General features: G+C 45.3%; 1 protein-coding gene and 1 pseudogene across 2 annotated transcripts; both read left to right on the top strand.

Annotated features, from left to right (window-relative positions):
* The first annotated feature begins 2,584 nt into the window (after positions 1-2,584).
* LOC131833104 (peptidyl-prolyl cis-trans isomerase NIMA-interacting 4-like) lies at positions 2,585-2,957 on the top strand (annotated as a pseudogene).
* Positions 2,958-5,978: 3,021 nt separating this feature from the next.
* On the top strand, positions 5,979-20,713 carry MTRES1 (mitochondrial transcription rescue factor 1). Of its 2 annotated transcripts, none has more exons than XM_059176961.1 (4): positions 5,979-6,346; positions 13,495-13,973; positions 16,076-16,148; positions 20,434-20,713. In XM_059176961.1, exons 2-4 carry the CDS (start codon positions 13,507-13,509, stop codon positions 20,611-20,613), a joined length of 720 nt encoding a protein of 239 aa, XP_059032944.1. In that variant the 5' UTR covers positions 5,979-6,346; positions 13,495-13,506; the 3' UTR covers positions 20,614-20,713. The 2 variants fall into 2 exon arrangements, with proteins under 2 accessions (XP_059032944.1, XP_059032943.1); XM_059176960.1 differs by lacking the exon at positions 5,979-6,346 and adding an exon at positions 7,417-7,551.
* Positions 20,714-22,855: the final 2,142 nt, after the last annotated feature.

Here is a 22,855-nt window from a genome sequence, read left to right as displayed (position 1 = left end):
CATGATCTTAGGGTCCTGGGATCAAGTCCCACATCAGGCTTCCTACTAAGTGGAGAGCCTGCTTCTCTCCCTCTGCCTGCTGCTCCCCCTGCTTGTGCACACTCTTTCAAATGAATAAGTAAAAATCTTTAAAAAAAAAAAAAAGGGACAGAGAAAATACAACCGTATACAGACAAAGCTAATATGTAGTAATAGAGGTCAGCACAGCGATTCTCTTTGGCACTGTTCACTGGGAGGAAGCATGACAGAGCCTTCTGGTGTGTTAGAAATGCTCTATGTAGATCTTTTTCTGTATGGTAATTACAGGAATAAAACATGCACAAGGTCACTAAGCTTATACTTAAGATGTGTGCATTTTTCTATGTAAGTTTTACATCAATAAAAAAGTTTTCAAAATGTAACTAAATTCTACAATTTGAGGGGTGTCTGGGTGGCTCAGTGGGTTAAAGTCTCTGCCTTCGGCTCAGGTCATGATCTCAGGGTCCTGGGATTGAGCCCCACATTGTTCTCTCTACTCAGCAGGGAGCAGGGAGCTTCCTCCTCTCCCTCTGCCTGCTTCTCTGCCTACTTGTGATCTCTGTCTCTCAAATAAATAAATAAAATCTTAAAAAAATTTTTTTTTCAATTCAAAAAATTCAAAATTCAATTAAAAAATAATTTTTTTTCAAATTCTACAATTTGAAAGGGCAAGAAAAATAGATGGTACCTAGAAATACATAGCGCCCGGGCGCCTGCGTGGCTCAGTGGGTTAACGTCTCTGCCTTCAGCTCAGGTCATGATTCCAGGGTCCTGGGATCGAGCCCTGCATCGGGCTCTCTGCTCAGCAGAGGAAGCCTGCTTCCCCCACCCTCTGCCTGCCTCTCTGCCTACTTGTGATCTCTTTCTCTCTGGCAAATAAATAAATAAAATCTTTTTAAAAAAGAAAGAAAGAAAGAAATACATAGCACCCGCCCCCCTTTACTTATGGTGTTTCCCTTTACACAATTTTAGTCGTCTGTGGTTAACCATGATCTGGAAGCAGACGAGCCTCCTACTGACAAACCGTCAGGTCAGGAGTATCTTACTGCCCCCAAATGACAGAGTATCAATGCCCACGTCATGCACCTGACTTCATCTCATCACCTGGGCACTGTATTATCTCACATCAACACAAGAAGAAGGAGGAGTACAGTATAAGATATATTGGGGAGATGAGACCACATTCATATAACTTTTATTGCAGCATATTGTTATAATTATTCTATTATGTATGTATATTCAAAATTCCAAGAATTTTACTCCTAAATCTATACCCTCTGAAAATTTTGGTTTAAATATGTTTGAATGATGGTTCATGGATACGTTTTCCAATATCGTGAAAACAAAAACAGAGAACAGAAAAATAACCACAGTCCACCAACAGAAGAACAAAAAGTAAATGATGGTTAAGGGGTGCAGGGGTGTGGGAGGCACAGTTATTCATTCCACAGTTATGGAATGAGTAAGTCAAGGAGACGGAAGGCACAGCACATAGCATATAGACAATGATATTGTTAACAGTGTTGTATGGTTACCGCGCCTGGGTGGCTCAGTTGGTTAAGCCACTGCTTTTGGCTCAGGTCATGATCCCAGAGTCTTGTAATCAAGTCCCACTTCAGGCTCCCAGCTCCGTGGGGAGTCTGCTTCTCCCTCTGACCTTCTCCCCTCTCGTGTTGTCTCTCATTCTCTCTCTCAAATAAATAAAGAAAATCTTAAAAAAAAAAAAACAAACAGTGTTGTATGGTCAAGATGGCAGCTACATTTATGGGGAGCATAGCATAACGTATAGAGAAGTTGAATCACTGTATTATACACCTGAAATTAGGGTAGCATGTGTATCAAATTCAATTAAAAAAATAATAATACTGGTATGGACACCTGGGTGGCTCATTCAGTTAGGCATCTGCCTTCAGCTCAGCTCAGGTCATGATTCCAGGGTCCTGGGATCAAGTCCCATTCCTGTCTCCCTGCTCAGCGGGGAGCCCACTGCTCCCTCTGTTTGTGAGCGTGTGCTCTCTCTCTCTCTCTCTCTGATGAATTAAATAAATAATTAATTATAAATCCTGGGGCACCTGGGTGGTTCAGTCATTTTAAGCTCAGGTCATGATCCCAGGGTCCTGGGATCAAGCCCTGCATCAGGCTCCTGGGAGCCTGCTTCTCCCTTTCCCACTCCCCCACTTGTGTTCCCTCTCTTGCCGTGTCTGTCAAATATATAAATAAATAAATAAAACCTTAAAAAAATTTATGTATATATATATATATATATATATATATATACTGGGGTGCCTGGGTGGCTCAGTGGGTTGAAGCCTCTGCCTTTGGCTCGGGTCGTGATCCCGAGGTCCTGAGATCGAGCCCCATGTTGGGCTCTTTGCTTGGCAGGGAGCCTACTTCCTCCTCTCTCTCTGCCTGCCTCTCTGTCTGCTTGTGATTGCTGTCTGTCGAATGAATGAATAAAATCTTTAAAAGATATATATATAAATTATATATATAAAATATATAATATATATAAGTATATATATTATATATTTTATTTTATCTGGCAGTTCAGCTGCAAGTTTTGAAGATGCCGCCCGAAGGAAAAAGCGGTTTAGGGAAAAAGCGGTGGAGCTACCTCCTGAAGTGGTCGTTCTTCTGACAAGAAGGCTCAGGATCCCGAATGTGGCGGCGATGCAGTAAAGGTCAGACACTTTCCATGTACAAAACAAGGGAAAACCATGGGAGCCACGGAAAAGTTAAAGTCTGGAAAGACATCCAGTGAAGTGGCTTTCATGAAGATAGAGCTGGGCAAAGGCGTGACCAGAGGTATCATGGTGGGACCATTTCCAGAAGCAGCATTTGCCTTGCCTACGAGTGAGCTGTGTAAGTCTGTGTTTATAGATCCTCCAATTAAAATAAAATTTGGATATCATCTTATGGTGACTGAAAGGAGAAAATAAAATTCTACAAAAGACTGAAAAAAATATAGTGGCCAAAAAATGAAAAAATAGAATCATTTTAAAAATAAAATTGTTTTTCTCTTTTCTGAAAAAAACAGAAACAAAAATCATAAATTATGGTATAGCTACACTAAAAAAAATGGCTGAACTATAATCTGGAGGCAGCAGATCAGCGACTCAATCTTAGAATTCTAGTGTTGAGTGAAAGAACAAGTCATCAGCAGATGGTGTATCACACATGACCTATAATATGACATCATTTAAATACATTTCAAGAACAAAACTCATCAATATATTGTTTGGGAAAACATAAGCATGTGATTTTTTTAAACTAGGTTTTTTAAGAAGACTATTTGTTTGAAAGAGACAGAGAGAATGCACAGTTAACGGGGGGGGGGGGGGGGGGGGGGTTGCAGAGGGAAAGAATCTCCAGCAGGCTCCCAGCTGAGTGTAGAGCCCAGTTGGACATGGGTCCAATCTCTTGACCCTGAGACCATGACCTAAGTAGAAATCAAGAGTCAGACACTTACGGGCACCTGGGTGGCTCAGTGGGTTAAACCTCTGCCTTTGGTTCAGGCCATGATCCCATGGTCCTGGGATCCAGCCCCATCAGGCTCTCTGCTCAGCGGGGAGCCTGCCTCCCCCTCCCTCTGTGCCTGCCTCTCTGCCTACTTGTGATTTCTGTCAAATAAATAAATAAAATCTTAAAAAAAAAAAAAGTCAGACACTTAAATGGCTGAGCCATCCAGGTACCCCCGTATTCTTTTTTTTTTTTTTTAAGATTTTATTTATTTATTTGACAGAGAGAAATCACAAGTAGATGGAGAGGCAGGCAGAGAGAGAGAGAGAGGGAAGCAGGCTCCCTGCCGAGCAGAGAGCCCGATGAGGGACTCGATCCCAGGACCCTGAGATCATGACCTGAGCCGAAGGCAGCGGCTTAACCCACTGAGCCACCCAGGCACCACCCCCCACCCCGTATTCTTTTAAGAAAGCAGGGGATTGGAGCAGCTGGGTGGCTCAGTTGGTCGCCTGTCTGCCTTGGGCTCAGGTCATAACTCCCAAGTCCTGGGATCCAGCCCTACATGGGCTCCTTGCTCAGCAGGAGCCCCCCTCCCCCCACTCTCTCTCAGTCAAGCTCTCTCTCTTGCTTTCAAATAAATAAATTTTTTAAAAAATAGTCCATTCGGAAGGAAGGAAGGGAGGGAGGGAAGGAGGAAGGAAGGAAGGAAGGAACGGCAAGTATCATAAACCCAAATCAGGAACAGGGTTACCAGGATCACAACATGGCTGACCTCCCTGGGAGCCACATCTGCCACAGGTCACAAGCATGATGCAGGTAGTGAGTTCTTGGGAGTTCTGGTGGTACCTGGATTACCTTCACTGGGAAGACAGGTGAATGGAAAAGGCAACTACACAGGAAAGTGGGCAAGGGTATAAACTGGCAAATGAAAGAAGAGAAAATCTGACCAAAGACTATACAAAAAGATACTCAATCTCACTACCAATCGGGGAAAGTTTACGAGTTAAAACTAGGTGTCATTTTCCATCCATATAACTGACAATATTTTAAAAATCTGATGATATGAACTATTGAGAATGGGGGCATGGGGGGTGGAATATGGCCTTCCTGAGCCTGTACAAATGTAAACTAGGCCATTTTCAGTAAGATTGAGGAAAAACAAATGTATACTCCCAACCCCACATACTACTTGTTAATCTCCCATCAGTTTTTAATATTAATTAGCATTTTAAGTTAAAAACTAACTCGATTCATCTAATGAAATATTTCTTTTTTTAAAGGCCAGTAACCAAGCTGGGTCTATGTAACCCATTATCACTGTATTCTTTTATCTCCTCCTGTAATCACACGTGATCATACAGTAATTTTGTTGCTTAAGACTAATACTGATAAACCCCTCTTACTGGCAGATTTAACAATTTATCTGTAACCTTCTACAAATGACTTAAACTAGTAAATGCAACTGTATATCACCCAAAATGTCAACAGTATAAAGCCAGTTGACAGTTGTATCAAGTTGTATCATTTCAACATTTGAAACAATTTGTAACCGCTTTCTTATCGTTCAAATGCAACCAAATAGCCACTGTGTGTAGCAAAGAGGAAGCTGTGGATAATAAAAGTGCAGAAAACTTGGGAGCTGGTGAGCACGGGAAAGAGAAAGGAAGATGCTCTGATAACGGGCTATTTTTTAAATTTAACAGAGCATGTATCTGTTATTAATAAACATAGTATTTAGTAACACATTAGTAACACATTATAACACATTAATGTGGGGGCATCTGGGTGGCTCAGTGGATTAAAGCCTCTGCCTTCCATTCAGGTCATGATGTCAGGGCTCTCTGCCCAGCAGGGAGCCTGCTCCCCCCGCCCCCGCGCCTGCTTCTCTGCCTACTTCTGATCTCTGTCTGTCAAATAAATAAAATCTTTAAAAAAATAAAAAATAAATTAAAAAAAAATAAAGATTAATATGTATATGTGTCAAACAGGTTGTCCCCTTGAAGTACTTTCTTTAGTTTCTGCTTCCTCTTCTTACGTTGCCAAAGGGCTATTTCCACAAGGTCTGTGGCTAAGCAGTCTTTTCTGACTTTTTATCTGGCCATCTAATCAGCTACTGCAGGACAGTTAAGACCCAGTCACCTTCTGAATCACTTTATTCTAGAAAAGATGTTGTTAACTTACCTTATTTTATTAGTAAGTTCTGGCGGGTATGTACATTTTTCTGGAGACAACGTTATAACTCTCAAAGATGTTCAAAAGGGTCTGTGACCCTAGAAAATCCAAGGACACCGCACGAAGACAAATTCTCTTTCAACCACGTGGAAACCCGCGGCACCAGCTTCCGGGCTCCACTCCGCCCAGGCCTGGCCTCCGCGCAGTCCTCCGAAGCGCGATCTCCAGCAGGGGTCGCTGCGTTGCCGCCGCCGCGCCCGTGAGTCCCTCCCGGCCCGCTCTCGCCGCGGCGGCGCCGACGGAAGGGGCGGGGCGGGGCAGGGCGGGGCCTGGAGGGCCGGGTGCGCCAGGCCGTGGGGAGGGATCGAGGGAGGGAGGAGCGGTCCCCGAGTGCTCGTAACTGCGCCCCTGTCGGGCGCGTTGTGACCCCGGCTAGAGCCCACTCTGTTGCTTCCCGGCGCGCGCTTGTGAAGTAAGGGCGCGACCAGCGCCTCTGCCCTGCCTGCGCTCCTGCCAGGACTCCGCGTGAATCTCCCGCGTCTTGTCCCGGCCCGGCCAGCCTCGGGACGCCTTGTGGACCCGGGGGCTGCGGGGGCCGTCCGCGCTTGAGCCCGGCCGCTACTGCAGGCTCCAAACGCAGACCCAGAGCTTGAGGACGCAGGTGTCCAGTTTTCTTTGACCTTGAAGACCCGGGAAGGTGCGCAGCCCGCGGGGGTGGGACGTATGTCGGGGCAGCCTCCCCAGTTTCCGCGGTCAAACGGAGAGGTCTCCAGAAGGGACGCTTTTCAGCGACAGTAGGCTGCAAAGCGGTTAGACCGGGTTCTTAATCGAGCAGTTCATGAACAGGCTCGCGAACGTGGAGCGATTCCCAGTGTCCCGCAGGTCAAGGGCCGCGTTGCCTCTGTTCCAGACGTTGCTTTGCTTACTTACAGGCTTCGGCTCGTTCACTATCTTATCTACCCTGAAGATCTGACCACAGACCTCCGGGCTTCCTGCCGTTTTCCTCTCCACTACTCAGTCCACACCATTGGCAAAGAACTCTTAAAATAACACTTATGTCAGGTCATTTCCCCGCTTAAGATCTTTCTATGATTCACATGCTCTCTGGGTCAGGTCCAAACTTGGATAGGTACGGCCTTTGGAGAGCTAGCCTTTTGCTCTTCAATCCAGCTCCAGCATTGTGGGATCTTTTCTGGATTCATTTTCATGCTTCATTTCTGCTGATCTACTTTCATTCCAGTGGTTAATTAAGCACTTAACCGTGTGCTGCACTGTTGTAGGCAGTTGGGATTCAGCAGAGGAAAACAAATGGGGGTGAAGATTTCTATGTTTGAGAAGTTTATATTCTATTAGGGGAAACAGTCCAAAAAAGAGAAAGCCAGTAAATGGATAGGTGAGAAGTGCTATGGAGGGGAAAAAATAGAGCAGAGTAAGAGGGCAAGATGCTTCTTAAATAAAATTGGAATGAATGGACAGCATTGAGGTGATATTTGAGGAAAGAGTTGAAGAAAATGAGTTATGTATGCAGTTGTCTGGGGTAAGAGATTTCTAGGTGCAGCTGGGGCAAAGACCTTACCCAGAAATGTACCTGTTGTATGTGAAGAGCATCAGAAAAGCCAGTGAGGCTGGACTTGAGAGACCAGAGGTTGAGAGTGGCAAGACATTGGAGAATTGGGGGGGGGGGGGGGACCAGATCCCATAGAGCCTGTAACCTTTTATCACTGCTTTCGTAGGAGTGATACAGGATAAATTACTTCTTGAAAGAATCACAGCTCTGTGGAAAATGGACCCTGTGGAAAATGGCCTTTATAGTATTGCTGTCATCATCTGCCATGATGGTTTAATCTGTGGAAGTGGTGAGAAGTGATGGGATGCTGGACATGTTTTGAAGATACAGCCAACGTAACTTCCTGACATTGGATATGGGTGTGAGGGAGGGTCAGGAATGACTGGAAACATCTGTTCTCAGCACCTATAGGGGTAGAGTTATCATTCACTGAGATGGGGAAGGCTACAGGTGGAACAGATTTAGGGTTGGGGACATGTCAGGAGTTTGTTTTTGGACCAGTAAAACTTGAGGTACCTGTTACACACCCAAGTGGAGAAGTCAGGCATTTGGATATTGTGTCTGGGGTCACCAAGACTGCCCCTAGGTTCACTGATTGGGAAGATTCAGCAGGACTTGGCTGTGGCTGGTGGCTTTGATTTATCACAGCAAAAAGATACAAAGCACAGTCAGCAAAGGTAGAAGACTCAGGACCAAGAGTGCAGGAAACCAGGTGGTCTTCCAAGAGTTGTCTCCTAGTGGAATCAAAAAGGATATGCTTAAGTCCCCAGCAACAGATTGTGACAACATGTGTGAAGTTTGTCTATCAGGGATGCTCTTTAAAGCCCCTGCCCAGGTGTTGATTGCCTTTAGTCACATGGGCACTATCTTCCTGGCATGTACCAAAATTCAAGACTCCCAGAAGGAAAGCAAGTACTCAGCATAAGAAACTGTACAAACAGTTTAGACCCAGTGAGCGACTCCTGTCAGTTCTGAGAATCCAGAAATCTAGGTTTCTAGAGGCCCACCTTGCAAGCAGGCCTTTCTAAGGATAGACTCGAGCCTGCTGTATTAACACTTACGCACAGATACACATGTCTGGAACTTGGGAGAAACGCCTGGGGAGTAGTTGGCATATAGGAAGCGTTTAAAGCCATGGAAGTGTTTGGTGTCTTGAGAAGCATTTGTCAAAGCTGACAGAACTGAGCTAGATAACGTGAATGTAGAAGAGAAGCAGGCCAAAAACTGAGCCCTGGGGCCCACCAACATTAAGATGCCTGGGAGAAGGGAAGAAACAGCAGGTAAAGTGGGAGGAAAACCAGAAGCAAGGTGTCCTGGAAGCCAAGTGAAGAAGAGAGGAGTGGTCCGTTGTCTCAGATGGCTGCGGCCAAGTCAAAGGAGATGAGGACTAACATGACCTTTTGGGCTTAGAAAATGAGAGGGATTAAGAAGAGTGAAGACAACTGTTTCCGAGGAATTTTGTTGTAAAGAGGAACTAGAAAAATTGTAGCTGGGGGTTAGTAGGATTAAGAGAAAGTTGGTTGGTTATTCAGTGAGAGAAATAACAGCATGCTAATGAGAGTGGTCCGTTAGAAAGTAAAAAATAAAGCAGTTGTAACTTGCTGTTTCCCCAAAGTTCTGTTTCAGGCTTCCTTTGCCATGAGAACTCTTCTCTGGCATCTCCGCTCTGAGCTTTTTAGCCTCTGCAGGATCCAGCCTCCTTTGGACCTGGGTTTTCACTCAGGTTCTCTGACCGCCAGTTGACTTGACCACATTCCAGTTGAATAGCCGTTCCTTGAGGACAAGGACTGTATGCTTTATGTGTGGGCCTAGTCTAGTGGGTACCTGGCATATGCAGGCAAAAATTAGGTTAGCGGGTTTTCTCAGTCTTACGTCCCTAATGTGCCAGTGTTTGCCAGAATGAAGCAGATCACAAAGAGGGAGTAGCTAATCAGCACAAAGGTAATGCTTGGCTGGACATTTTGGTTATGTTGTTCTTCTATGTGAGTATGATTTTAAATAGTCACTTTGTGCTGGTAAAAGTTTCCTAGTGTAGGTAAATATAATGTATTCGTGGTATATCTCAAAAAGCAGCATCATATCCAGGCATTCCTCATAGAAGAAGACAGTGTGGTGTAATGGCAGAACTTTGGGAGGGAAGTGTGCGATTCCAGAGCCTGACAGACAAGACTTCCCTCCGCCAGGATGTCTGCTCTTAGATTTCTTCTCAGTTGGGGCGGTAATTCTTCCCACTCCTCTGCTCCTGAAACTGTCCATTCTCTCTGGTGTTGCACTTGGTGAAAGTTGGTTTTTGTTAAAGAGAAGTGAGACATCTATTTCATGGAGTAGCAGAAAGAACAGTGGGCTTGGAGTCAGAAGACTGACTGACAGTTCAGCATGGTGGTAAAGAGCCTTGACTTAACCCACGGAGCCTGGGTTTGAATCCACTTAGTATTTTCTCTTTAATATTTTATTTATTTGACAGATCACAAGTAGGCAGAGAGGCAGGCAGAGAGAGACGGGGTAGGGGGTGGGGAGCAGGCTCCCCACTGAGAAGAGAGCCTGATGCGGACCCTGGGATCATGACCTGAGCCAAAGGCAGAAGCTTAACCCACTGAGCCATCCAGGTGCCTCAAATCCACTTAGTATTTGTGTGATGTGTCACTGAGATGGGTTGTTAGGAAGGAATAAATGAAATAATAGGTAGAGCAGGGCCTGACACGTAGTAAACAATGATCATTAAGAAGACTTATCTTTGGAATCCTGGCTGTACGGGTTACTAGCTGTATGAACTAGCAGATTGTTGAATTGCTCCAAGTCTCATTTGTGCTCATCTGTAAAATGAAGGCCATGTGTAAAGTGATCCCGGAGAGGCTGCCGTTTTCATCTCTGCCCACACATGCAGCCCTGGGAGTATTGTTCATTGTGGGGAACGTGCAGCCAGGTTCTCAGCTCGTGGCATGCATACAGCCTTTGGCGTCACACCTGATAGCAAAATAGGCTTCGCTGAAGTCACTTAGGCCAGTGTTTTCAAACTTTTTTTTTTTTAATATTATTTTTACTAAATATATTTTCCATTATGACCCAGTATATGTGTATGTATACTTATATATGTGTATGTGTATTATAATGAAAGTTTCATAAAGTAGTATTTACTCTGGGGCACATGAGTAGCTCAGTGGGTTAAAGCCTCTGCCCTCAGCTCAGGTCATGGTCTCAGGGTCCTGGGATCGAAGCCCCGCATGGGGCTCTCTGCTCATCGGGGAGCCTGCTTCCACCCCGCTTTGCCCCCGCCTGCCTCTGCCTACTTCTGATCTCTGTCTGTCAAATAAATAAATAAAAGCTTCAAAAAAAAAGACAGAATTTACTCTTACCGTATGTGATACACTGTAATCTACACATTTCAGTTTTAATTCTTTTAAAAAAAGATTCTTTTTTAATTTAGTTGTTTGACAGAGAGCAAGAGAGAAAGCACGGGAGAGCACAAGCACAGGGAGAGGAAGAAGCAGGCTCCTCGCTGAGCAGGGAGCATGACGCCAGGTTTCAGGGAGCGATTCCAGGACCCCAAGATCATGACCTGAGCTGAAGGCACATGCTTCACTGACTGAGCCCCCAGCATTCCCAGTTTTGGTTCTTGAAAAGTAAAAATTTTATAATGGCTCATGACCCACAATTTGAAAAAGATAGGCAAATTATCATCATTAATGCCTATCTTTATCTTTTGTATTATAAGAGCATCTTATTAACCAGTCATTTCTGAGGTTGATAGTAGAGAGCTCTGGCCACTTAGGGTTAACCTTCTTGTGTGTTTCGGATGGGCAGAAAGGTATGAAAGGCTCTCCCCATGAGAGAATTACTTTTCTTGGGGCGCCTGGGTGGCTCAGTGGGTTGAGCCACTGCCTTTGGCTCAGGTCATGATCTCAGGGTGCTGGGATCGAGTCCTGCATCGGGCTCTGCTCAGCAGGGGGCCTGCTTCCCTCCCTCTCTCTCTCTGCCTACTTGTGATCTCTCTCTGTCAAATAAATAAATTAAATATTTTATAAAATTACTTTTCTTAAAACTACACTGTGAAGAATATATGTTAAAATTTTAACAGCCGTTGTCATATAGTGAATATGGATGGTTTGAGTTTTCTTTTACTCTTTTCAAATTATCTACCTGAAAATATGTTTCACATAATAATCATTAAAATCTTCTTTCTCTTAAATTATGGTAATAAGAGTAGCAGTTTCAACTTAAAAAAAGTCTTTACTTGGCAAAAAGTCCACCATTAGGTAACTTTTTTTTTCTTTTTTTTTTTTTTTAAAGGTTTTAAGTAATGTCTGCACTCATTGTGGGGCTCAAACCCATTACCAGAGGTCAAGAGTCACATATTCTACCAACTGAGCCAGCCAGGAACTCCTTAATTTTTGATTGTAGTGATCCATGAAATACAAAGTCTAGGAACTACTGAAATACACTATTTTCTTTCTTTATCCCTGTTTCTATAAAATTTAAGGGTTTTTTCCTATGCATAGTTATTATTCTTCTCTATTAAATTAGAATATGTATAAGAAAGATTTTTTGTCTCAATATTTCTCTTTAAGGTGCTTCCGATAGTTTCCACTCAGTATTTTAGAGCACTCGTACATTTTATAACATTTAAAAATTATTTTAAATTCTAGTTCTGGGGGCGCCTGGGTGGCTCAGTGGGTTAAGCCTCTGCCTTGGCCTGCTCAGGTCATGATCTCAGGGTCCTGGGATCGAGCCCTGCATCAGGCTCTCTGCTTGGTGGGGAGCCTATTCCACCCACCCCCCGCCTCCCTGCCTACTTGTGATCTCCCTCTCTCTCGCTGTCAAATAAATAAATAAAATCCTAAAAATAAATAAATTTAGTTCTGTTGAAAAATAACCCTTCAATTATGCCTGCTTTATTTCTCAGTTAAGACTCAGATTGGGGTCCCAACAGCAATGAGATACAGAGTTGAGCTCATTGTTCATGCCAATAAAAATAAGAGCCAAGATGTTAACAAATACAACTTGGGGGCCACCTGGGTGGCTCAGTGGGTTAAGCCTCTGCCTTCGGCTCAGGTCATGATCTCTAGAGTCCTTCGATCAAGCCCCACATCCGGCGCTCTGCTTAGTGGGGAGCCTGCTTCCCCCTCCCTCTCTGCCTGCCTCTCTGCCTACTTGTGATCTCTCTCTGTGTCAAATAAATAAATAAAATCTTTAAAAAATATATATAACTTGGAAGTAGCTATGTGCTTTTGAGTGGGCTTACAGGTAATTGGCTGTTGTAGACTTTGTGATGAAAGGAGGAAGGAAGTCTTTGAAACCATCACCAAGGAAATCTGTCTGAAGGTATAGCCTTGGCACCGTGGAAAGTCATTCACAGACTTAAGGTTTGAGGATATGGACCATATGGCAGCCCTTCTCATATTACTAAATTATGGCCTCTAAAGCCATCTTGATGTACTTGGGAGAGGTTGCTTCCATCATAAGATGGTTTCTTTGAGGTAACTTAGGGATTGGCTGCTCTCTGGCATGTCTGCACCTTAGTGTCTTAGGGTCTCCTGGCACCTTCCTTCTCTACTTGCCAATGCCTCAAACAGTAGGAGAAAGATGGAAAAGAAGGTAAAAGGTAACTGTCCAGTCTGTACCTTGCTAGCTCAGATTTGCTGGGGTTGGGGGTTGAAATAAAGTCTAGAGATTCATTCTGGGTTTCATAAAGTCATGACTTGGTGTCCTTTCTTGACAAAGTCAGTATTGTAAGGATGTGACATATGTCAGCAAATAGTCTTTCTCTCCATGAGATTTTTTTTATTTTAAGGTTTTATTTATTTGAGAGAGAAAGAGAGCGAGAATGAGGCGGAGAGGGTCAGAGGGAGAAGCAGACACCCTGCTGAGCAGGGACCGCCCCCCCCCATGCACAACTCCCATCATGACCCGAGCTGAAGGCAGTCCCTTACCCAACTGAGCCACCCAAGTGCCTGAGATCATTTTCTTAAAACCCTTGAGAAGAAGTGTTAATATTTTTCAGTAGTAATCAGTATCCAAGCCAATTTGGCCGATGGAGAAGAGGAGAACCGGTGTGTTCGCACATCTTAGTATATCTAGTTCCACCCTCCTGAGGAAAGCACAGCTAGACGACTCACCACGGAAAAGCGCGTGGCCCTGGCTACGTGCAGACCAATGTGGTCTTTTGTAGGGGAGAATAAGTACAGTACTCATACGGAGAGTTCATGGTGTGCATGGTTTATGTTGTAAGAATGCCAGGACACTGCACTTGTGACATACAACTGAATTATTGTCTGTTGCAGGTTATACGCGCCATGGCTATGACGGGTGTCAGATTCCCTGCCAGCGTTCTCAGAAAGCCAGACGCCTGGATTGGACTTTGGGGCGCGCTGCAAGGGACACCTTCATCGAAACTCTGTGCTTCCTGGAATCGATACTTCTATTTTTCTAGTACCCAGTTAAACACATCAAATTGTAAAACGTTCCTCCGTAACATTTTCTCGCTGAGACTCCCAGGCCTTGTAGTATCTCCAGAATATATTTTCCCCCTTTCCATAAGACTTAAGAGTAATGTAAGCTCTAAGAAGTCCACCAAGAAGACTCTGCAGAAAGCCGAGGATGACGAGGACTCTGAGGAAGAGAGTGACCATGAGATGAGTGAGCAAGAAGAGGGGCTCGAGGAAGACCCCAGTGTGGTCAAAGACTACAAAGACCTGGAGAAAGTGGTGCAGTCTTTTCGGTACGATGTCATCCTCAAGACAGGCCTAGATGTCGGGAGAAAGTAAGTCTGACGTGCATTTTATTACAAAATGCTTTGTCATCTTGTCATTTTAATGCCGGAGTTTCCATCACTCAGCCCGTCTGTGGTGAGGGGAGCCACAGATACAGGAGGACCTTCGGTCACTTGTTGCAGTTGTTTTCTGCTACAGACGAGAACCCTGACTCCAGCAGCAAGGCAGGGCACTGCCGCACATCCCCCGTGCCATATTTCCCTGATTCTAAGACACAGTCGACTCTTTTTTTTTTTTTTTTTTTTTTTTTAAGATTTTATTTATTTATTTGACAGAGAGAAATTACAAGTAAGCAGAGAGGCAGGCAGAGAGAGGAGGAAGCAGGCTCCCTGCTGAGCAGAGAGCCCGATGCGGGACTCGATCCCAGGACCCTGAGATCATGACCTGAGCCGAAGGCAGCGGCCTAACCCACTGAGCCACCCAGGCGCCCGACACAGTCGACTCTTAAGATGAGCTGTCGATTTAATACCAGCGTCTTGAGGAAAGTCATGACCACGTTAGAGTATATAGCAAGAGGAAACCACGCCTGGGTTTCACAAATGCCACAGGGTAAGAAGGTATGCTTTAGAAACAACAGAAGCTGTGCCATGCGGTCAAGAACGCAGGCTGTGTAACTAGACCCTTCGTGCTCTGTGTGAGCCTGGGCGAGTTCCTTGAATTCCCTAAGCTTCGGTTTTCTCATCTGTAGAATGTAAAGTAGCGCCTACTTTAGAAGTTGGTGCTTCTCTGCCTAAAGCATCTTAATGGATGGAACTAGAGGGTCTTATGCTAAGTGAAATAAGAGAAAGACAAATGCCATATGATTTCCCTTGTAGGTGGAATTTAAGAAACAGAACAGATGAACGTAGGGGAAGGGAAGGAAAGATAAGACAAAAACAGGGAGACGAACCATGAGAGACTCTTAACTCTAGGAAACAAACTGAGGGGTGCTGCGGTGGGGAGGGGGGTAACTGGGTGATGGGCATTAAGGAGGGCACGTGATGGGATGAACACTGGGTGTTAATGCAACTGACGAACCCCTGAACTCTACTCTGAAAGAATGTGCTGTATGTTAATTAAATTGAATTTAAATTTAAAAAAATAACAGAGCAGTGCCTGACACATAGTAGGTACTCACTGTATGTTAGCTGTTACGAAGAAAATTCTGTGTGTTCAATATGTAGTGCACAGAGATGGTAAGTGGAACTTTCAGGATTTCTTTAGTCTTCTTGTTCTCTGCTAGAGTAATTACATAAGAATAGTGACCTCCATTGTTTGTTCATTCGTTTAACAATTGTGTGCATACTGCGTGCAAGATAAGAATCATGGTATGGATAAGATGTTCAGATTTCCATGTGCAATTTATACCTTTATGGCTTAATTTCATGGCGTAGTCTAATTTTTTAATCCATGACACTTAAGGACTCGTAAAGATAACTGAGCCCATAGGCCTCGTGGGGATTTACTGAATATGCTCTCAAATCTGGCCAGCTTGTAGGGGGGTTCTCTCTCCCCCAGAGAAGTAGCTGCTGCTGTTACAAGCAGAACCCCAGATGTTAACCACCTGGAGTCCGAGAGGCAAGAGAAGAGCTCACGGATTTCTCTCCGCACTCTCTCCTGCTCTGGTTGCCTTAGGGACTGAATGGAGAGATCGGCGGCTGCAGGATTGCAGTTTCCCCACCGCAGTGCAGACTCAGAGGGTTTGACAATGGCCTCACCATACGTGTAGTGCCTGTTCTTTTCCTCAGAGCCTGGAGCCCTTTGGTGGTCATGAACCCTGGGAGCTCCCACTTTGCAGACAGCTGCTACAGGAGTCGGGGCGGGGGGTGCCCCGAGCTCTTCCAGAGCTTACCTGCCCAGTGATTGTGCGTCTCTGCCGCAGTTTGGCGTCCGTTCAGAAGGGCCCCTGGGTCTCGCTGTTTGAGATAAACACGGGGGCAGCTGACTCCCCCTTTCCCAGCAGTCAGAATAGAGGCTTTCTGGAGAGGCTGGTCACTGTCAGAATGAGCCTTAACGGCAGCTGTTTCTTTATTTTTTTTCAGACTGGTGTAATTGTTTTGAATGTATTTCTGTTTCAAAGCATTTGACTTTTTTTTTCTTTCTTTTTTTTTAGCAAAGTGGAAGATGCATTCTACAAAGGTGAGCTCAGGCTGAATGGGGAGAAATTGTGGAAGAAAAGCAGAACGGTGAGCTATTCCGACAGCAGATATTTTTGTCTCTTTCTCTGCCAGTACTCAGTGCCACCCCGACTTCCCCTCAGGGGCATCAGTGACCCTTTGTGTCTGTCTGTGTTGCACGCTCTGTGACTCCCCAGAGGCCTGGTCAAGCTAGTGAGAATCACCAGCCAACTTGGTGACACAGACCACTTGCTCTTCTGCAGCCTTGATGTCCTTAAGAGAAAACTTTCCTTTTTTCCTTAAAATTTGAAGACGGACCACTATCACAATTGGCAAAAATCTGTTAACTGACTCATTAGTCCCATGAAGAGTTAATAATGAGACTAAGAAGAGTTGATTGTGTAGCGATCCCGGTGGACGGCTATGAGCTGAGTGGGTGTGTGATTCTGGTCAGTTCATCCGTACCCGCGACACTTGCCACATGCCCTGCTCTGTGCGCAGAGCAGAGCATTAGAAAAGACACTTCCTGTTTTCTAACAGGTCCATAGCAGTTCTGTCGTTAAGTGAAAGAAATCAGGTATAAGAAAATGTATTTCCGGCATCCAGTGTTGTTATAAATCATACACACACACACACACCCCCGTGTGTGTGTGTGTGTGTGTGTGTGTGTATAAATTGTGTATTGTAGAAATAAGTTGCATGTGTACCTACGTCTGGAATTAGTAATACTAGATAAATACTAGTAATACTAGTATTTATATTTGGGCCATTATGGGTTATATTTTCTTCTTTCTATTTTCTTAATTTTTTTAAGTATAGATCACTTTCATAATTGGAAAAATAGTAATGATGGTAAAAGTTAACGAAGCACAATAAAAAGGTGTATGACAGAGACTGTTTAAAAAAAGTTTGGGGGGTGCCTGGGTGGCTCAGTGGATTAAGCCGCTGCCTTCGGCTCAGGTCATGATCTCAGGGTCCTGGGATCGAGTCCCGCATCGGGCTCTCTGCTCAGCGGAGAGCCTGCTTCCCTTCCTCTCTCTCTGCCTGCCTCTCTGCCCACTTGTGATTTCTCTCTGTCAAATAAATAAATAAAATCTTTAAAAAAAAAAAAAAAATAAAAAAAATAAAAAAAGTTTGGAAGGGGAATGCCCGGTGGCTCAAGTGGTTAAGCATCTGCCTTTGGCTTAGGTCATGATCCCAGCGTCCTGGGATCAGGGGCTGCAGGATCAGCAGGGAGCCAGCTTCTCCCTCTCCCTCCTCTACTCCTGCTTGCTCATGCTCTTTGTGTCTCTCCATCTCAAATGAGTAAATAATAATCTTTTAAAAAAAAAAAGCTTGGGAGACAAAGACATACGAGGCATCAGCAGACATAACCTCACTCTTAGTGTCTAGAGAACAAATGTTCCCGGGAAGTCAGACACACTTTTGTAGGTGGCTTCGAAGCTTGTTTCATGTTTCACAACTCCCCTGGGGATGGAGGGCTTGAGCTACATCCTTTTGCTGTGGGGCATGGGAGGGTGTGAGCTGTTGGCCATGGATCTGGATCAGCACTGAGGCTTTCTTCAGAGACCTTGCTCTCTGGGATCCTACAGGCTCTCATGGCTAAACAGACAGGAGGAGGGGGCACTCCCCAGTGCTCATCTCGGCCGCCCAGTCCCACAGTCCATGATCTGTGATGGCACCCGACCCGGCAGGTTCAGCACGTCAGTCATGGCTCTGTGAGCTGCGGGAAATCAGGCGCTACAGACGTGCCTCTGGAGATCAGGCTCCTCTTCTCCCATAATTGCTTTTGCCTGCTTGTAGCCCTGCCCCCTCTCCTCAGCTGCAGTGTTCTAAGACAGGACCTGCTCTGCGAGCACCACGCCTCTTTGCCAGGGCCTCATTTACAAACGCCACAAGTCCATCTTCCCCCCCTCTGCTTTGAGACATTGTTAACTACAGTCTAATTGCTGCTGCTGCATTCTGCCTTGGGTGTTCTCTTGTCTCGGCTGCCTTCCAGATTTCTCCTGAGGGTCAGCAGAGGAAGGGGCCAGTGTTAACACTCGACCGCCTTGTTACTAGGAGGCCTGTAGCCATAGTAACTGCAGCTAAGGGGAGATTTGAAATGTAGATATTTGGAACAGCCCTTAATCCCAACCAGTGTTGCTTTGTGTCTGCTGTGCTGTCTCCCGCATGAAGGAGGACAGGCCCTTGCAGGGAATAAAGGACACCTCCCCTTCCGAGGCCGGCTGCACGGGGCTGCGCCTGGCCACCGGCCCTCAAGGGTCAGGCGGGTTTGTGGTGCTGCAGCTCCGAGCAGGCCGCCTGTCTGTGCCGTGGCGAGCCAGGGCCTGCTGACTTACACAAAAGGACTGAAGCTTCCTCAACTCCCCACTCCCCGGGATTGACTGGCTAAAAGCCTTCCTTCCCTGCTCACTGCTAAGCTCCCAGAGGCCTCTGCGGCTCAGCCGCACGCAGGACACCCAGCAGCTTGAGAAGGGACACGAAGGAGGGTTGGCTCTGTGTATCTTCGGTATCACATGCGGGTGTTACTTACTAAAAAGTGCATTTTAATAAAGCCATGCTGAAAAATGTAAAAGCATTTGAAATGCTTTCAAACCTTGTATTTCTGGACATTGATTTTTTTTTTTTTTTTTTTAAGATTTTACGATTTTAGAGTGTGAGAGAAAGAGAACACAAATGGGGTGAGGGGCAGAGGGAGAAGCAGACTCCCCGCCGAGGAGGGAGCCTGATGTGGGATTCCATCCTGGGACTCCAAGATCATACCTGAGCCAAAGGCAGACGCTTAACCGAATGAGTCACCCAGGTGTCCCGGACATTGATTTTAAATGTCCGCACAGTTGGGGCAAATGGTCTTTTTTTTTTTTTTTTTTTTTTAATTGAACTCATGAGAACTGTAGGAGGACAGACCCTCTAGATGATGCCTGGGTCAGCCCATCCTTCAGACCCAGGGCAGAAGCAGCCTCCATGCTTCCTTGTGGTTTGAGCCATTTTGCTTCTCAGCCCAGAGGGGAAAAGGTTAATGGTTTATAACCAGCTGCTACGTGAGTTTCACATGTAACTGCTCTAGGCTGACGAGTGTGGCATGGTGGCAGAGGTGTGCATTCCCACGTTGTGGACTGAATACTGGGCCCTTGAGTGGGTGGGAGAACAAATAGGAGTTTGCCCAGGTAAGGTGCAGATGTTTTTGACAGCATGAATTTAGGACTGCCTCAGAGAACATTAATCAGAAAATAAGGTAAAAGTGGCACCATATTTCTTAAACAGAAACCCTCCAGTAGACTCTTATATGGCCACGTATGCCCACTTCGAGTCCATGGCCCAAACATGGGGTTGCTGCCCACCTCCTGGGAAGCAGTGGTGAGTGGTCTGAGGTGGCCCCAGTCAGTCCTGGCTTGTGTCCTAGCGGAAAGAGCATATGACACCTGGGTCCGTTTAGCTCCTTCCCGAGTCAGTGGGCAGATCCTGAAATCCTGACCTGCCAGGACCAGGTGCCCACCATGGGCTGTCCCTGGCGACACTGCTGTGACTGCCCTGGGACATGACCGGGACTAATCAGCCTAAGGGTCCCACCTGGACAAGAACGGGTTTGACGTTAGCCCTTTGAACCCATTGAGTCAGCGTCCAGATTGATCCTTCTGTCTTTGTGAACTGAGTCCTGTCTTCTTGATGATGTGGCATCACCGGGGCTACTCAGTGCTAGAGAAGAAGTTCCCCATTTCTCTAAGAGATACAGCTGAATGTTCTTCCATAGCGGCTAATTTTCAACAGACTGCCCCATCCACAGTTACATAGCTCATCTGGGTCGAAATCAATGAAAAGTTACACTGGAAATTACTTTCTCAGCGCTGGCAGTAATTACTATGCTCGTGCTCTCTCAGATTGTGCCCCACTTTCTTTGCCTCTTGTCACCGTTACCAAAACAAATCCCTCCGTGTGTTGCCTTCAGTCATCCAGTAGAGGGGAGCTGCTGTGAGCAGGCAGCTGTCTAGGTCTGATGGAAGGACACGGATGGCGTTGGGCACGAGTGTCGGAGGCATCCTCTGAGCGAGGCCCTTTCATCTGGAGGCACCATTGATAAGGGACGGTTTCAGCAGAATCACTAACCTTTCTCACATGGTCCTCTGGGTAATGATGGTTCCTGGATAAAAACTCAAAGCAAGGACATATGCGGGGCACCTGGTTGGCTCAGTCAGTGGAACATGCAGCTCTTGATTTCAGGGCTGAGAGTTCAAGCCCCACGTTGGGTATAAAGATGACTAAAAAAATAAACTTAAAAAAAAAAAAAAAGACATTTGCATTAGCCTGCGTTTCCCAAAATGCAATGAAGGCTGAGTTTTCTTTCCATTTTCAGGTGAAAGTGGGAGATACATTGGATCTTCTGATTGGAGAGGATAAAGAAGCAGAAACAGAGACAGTAATGAGGGTTCTCCTGAAAAAAGTGTTGGAGGAGAAAACAGAAAGTGAAAAGTACAGAGTGGTGTTACGCCGGTGGAAAAAGTTAAAGTTGCCTAAAAAGAGTATGTCTAAATAAATGGATTGCTTTATATTAATAAAACTTCTTTCTAGTGATGGAGGGAAGGGCCAGCTTCAAAAGAGGACATTTTTATTCAAATAAAGTCACCTCACCTTTAGTGGAATCTGCGGAGCTCTTTTATGGACATGGGGATCCATAGCTTGGAGACGCTGCCCGTGGCCTGGAATCCTCTCCAGAGCTTGATTGGTGCTTGCTTTGGCCTCATGAGCATGAATGAGATGTGTCCTGAGTGAACTAACCCCAGAGAGAGTTTTAGTGCCAAGCCTGCTGTTCCGCACAGCGACCACGTCGGGAATCAAGTCAAATAACTGGCCTTGTCGTTTGTGCCTCCATTTCCGTTTTGTCCCTGCCGACCAGCTTCCCTGGGTTCAGACTTCTTAATGGCAAAACCAGTTGAAGTCAGGGTCACCCTTCATATCCTTTGGGAGACCCCTTTCTCCACTAGCCCTTCTGAATCACCGATTTGTGAGCTTTCGGTCCCTTCAGTTTGTCTTCAGAAGGACAGATACGTGAAGTTGTCCCAGCTCACTGCAAATGGGCTAGTTAGGGCCCATTGAACAGTAATCGTTTAGGGGAGGGGGCCCCAAGAGGCCTTCTTTATGGCATTCAAGAATGGTTTTTACATTTTTAAAACATTGTTAAAAGAAGGAAGGAATATATGAACCGAGGCCTTAGGTAGCCCACAAAGCCTAAAATATTTACTATCTGGGGCGCCTGGGTGGCTCAGTGGGTTAAGCCGCTGCCTTCGGCTCAGGTCATGATCTCAGGGTCCTGGGATCGAGTCCCACATCGGGCTCTCTGCTCAGCGGGGGGCCTGCTTCCCTTCCTCTCTCTCTGCCTGCCTCTCTCCCTACTTGTGATCTCTCTCTGTCAAATAAATAAATAAAATCTTAAAAAAAAAAAAAAATATTTACTATCTGACCTTTTACAGAAAAAAATAGGATGACTCGTGTCCCAGCTTAGGGTAATAAGCTGAGAGTTTAATTTTCGGGAGAAAGTAGATTTTAGTAGTAGGTTTTAAGGGAAACACAGATATTATCAACGAAGAGAACAAAGAGAGACCAATTATTCTAATTCTCAAGAAAGTGCTGTAAAAAGAAGAAAGCCTAAAAAAATAATAGTATTAGAAGGGACACACACATAATACACGTCATCTAAGAAAAGGACATCTGCAGAAATAAATTGGTTTGTAGACTCCCAGGAACAGTTTCCTAGCACTTGAAGAGTCCACTCAAGTAGAGACCCATTAGATGGTGTCATGGAAAAAAGACTGGCTGTGCCTGGGTCCTTTTATTGCCCTCTAGGAATTCTTGAGAATTCAGGTTAACTGACAATGAAGGGAAACTTCTGTGGCCCAAAGCAGAGGGATGTCTGGGCCCATGAGTGTGGAGGCCTTAACACCCTGAATTTCAGAAGACTCCAAAAAATTGATCTTTATTTGAAAGCTTAAGTAAGCTCTCAGGAAGAAAGACAACATAATGTGCAAAGCAACAGAGGGAATGTTTCCGTTTTACCACTTGTTAATTGGGCTTTACTGAGTTACCAGTAAAAACTTTAATTTTAACAGGACTTAGTTCTGAATTATAATTTAGGAGACTAATGTCTTTACTTTTTCTCATTTCCTCTTCCTCTGTCCCTGTCTCGCTCTCCCTCTCTCTCCTCCTCCTTCCCACTCTCCTCTTGACTTCTCTTTAGAAAGTTGTAGAAAGACTAAGAAGTCTTGTGAGTGACAGCATGATCGAGGGATGTGTCAGGGGTCCTGGTTTTTAGGCTCAGTCTTGTCATTAGTAAGTCGGGTTACCCTGGTTACAGTTTGACCTCCGTCTCTGGGCTTCAGCTTCCTCATTGGTCAAATGGGGACCGGGGTACTAATAGTCATGTACACGTTTTCATGTGTTCAAAGGAAGGAGAAAATCAAAATGTGTTGTATGAGGTAAGAGGTGCTATTGCTAGCTAGGAAGCAGGAAAAGCCACTTGAAAGGCTTTTTGAAGCTTTTGGTAATTAGGACCTCACCTAGCTGTTTGCAGCGTTCGGGGCCACACGCCAGACCTCTCTGTTTTAAAAAATAAAACTAAAAAAAAAATCTCATGGAGAATGTTGGTTTGGTGAGGGCCCGTGGCAACAACTGAGCTCTTAGAGTTGTCTGCAGTGCGAGGGACTTGGAACACGGTTATGAAATAGAAACAAAAGCAGTCCATAAGGGTTCACAGAACTCTGGAAACTCACCCATTACTTGAC

Source organism: Mustela lutreola, chromosome 6 (genome assembly GCF_030435805.1).
Source record: "Mustela lutreola isolate mMusLut2 chromosome 6, mMusLut2.pri, whole genome shotgun sequence".
NCBI classification, from domain to species: Eukaryota; Metazoa; Chordata; class Mammalia; order Carnivora; family Mustelidae; genus Mustela; species Mustela lutreola.
Note: the sequence above shows the minus strand (reverse complement) of the source record. Positions and strands in the feature narration are given on the sequence as shown.

Coding starts and splice junctions, on each gene's coding strand:
- MTRES1 (XM_059176960.1), top strand. CDS start 7,516: ATGGGATGCTGGACATGTTTTGAAGATACAGCCAAC. Junction 13,974..16,075: donor GGCCTAGATGTCGGGAGAAA/GTAAGTCTGACG, acceptor CTTTTTTTTTAG/CAAAGTGGAAGATGCATTCT. Junction 16,149..20,433: donor TGTGGAAGAAAAGCAGAACG/GTGAGCTATTCC, acceptor TTCCATTTTCAG/GTGAAAGTGGGAGATACATT.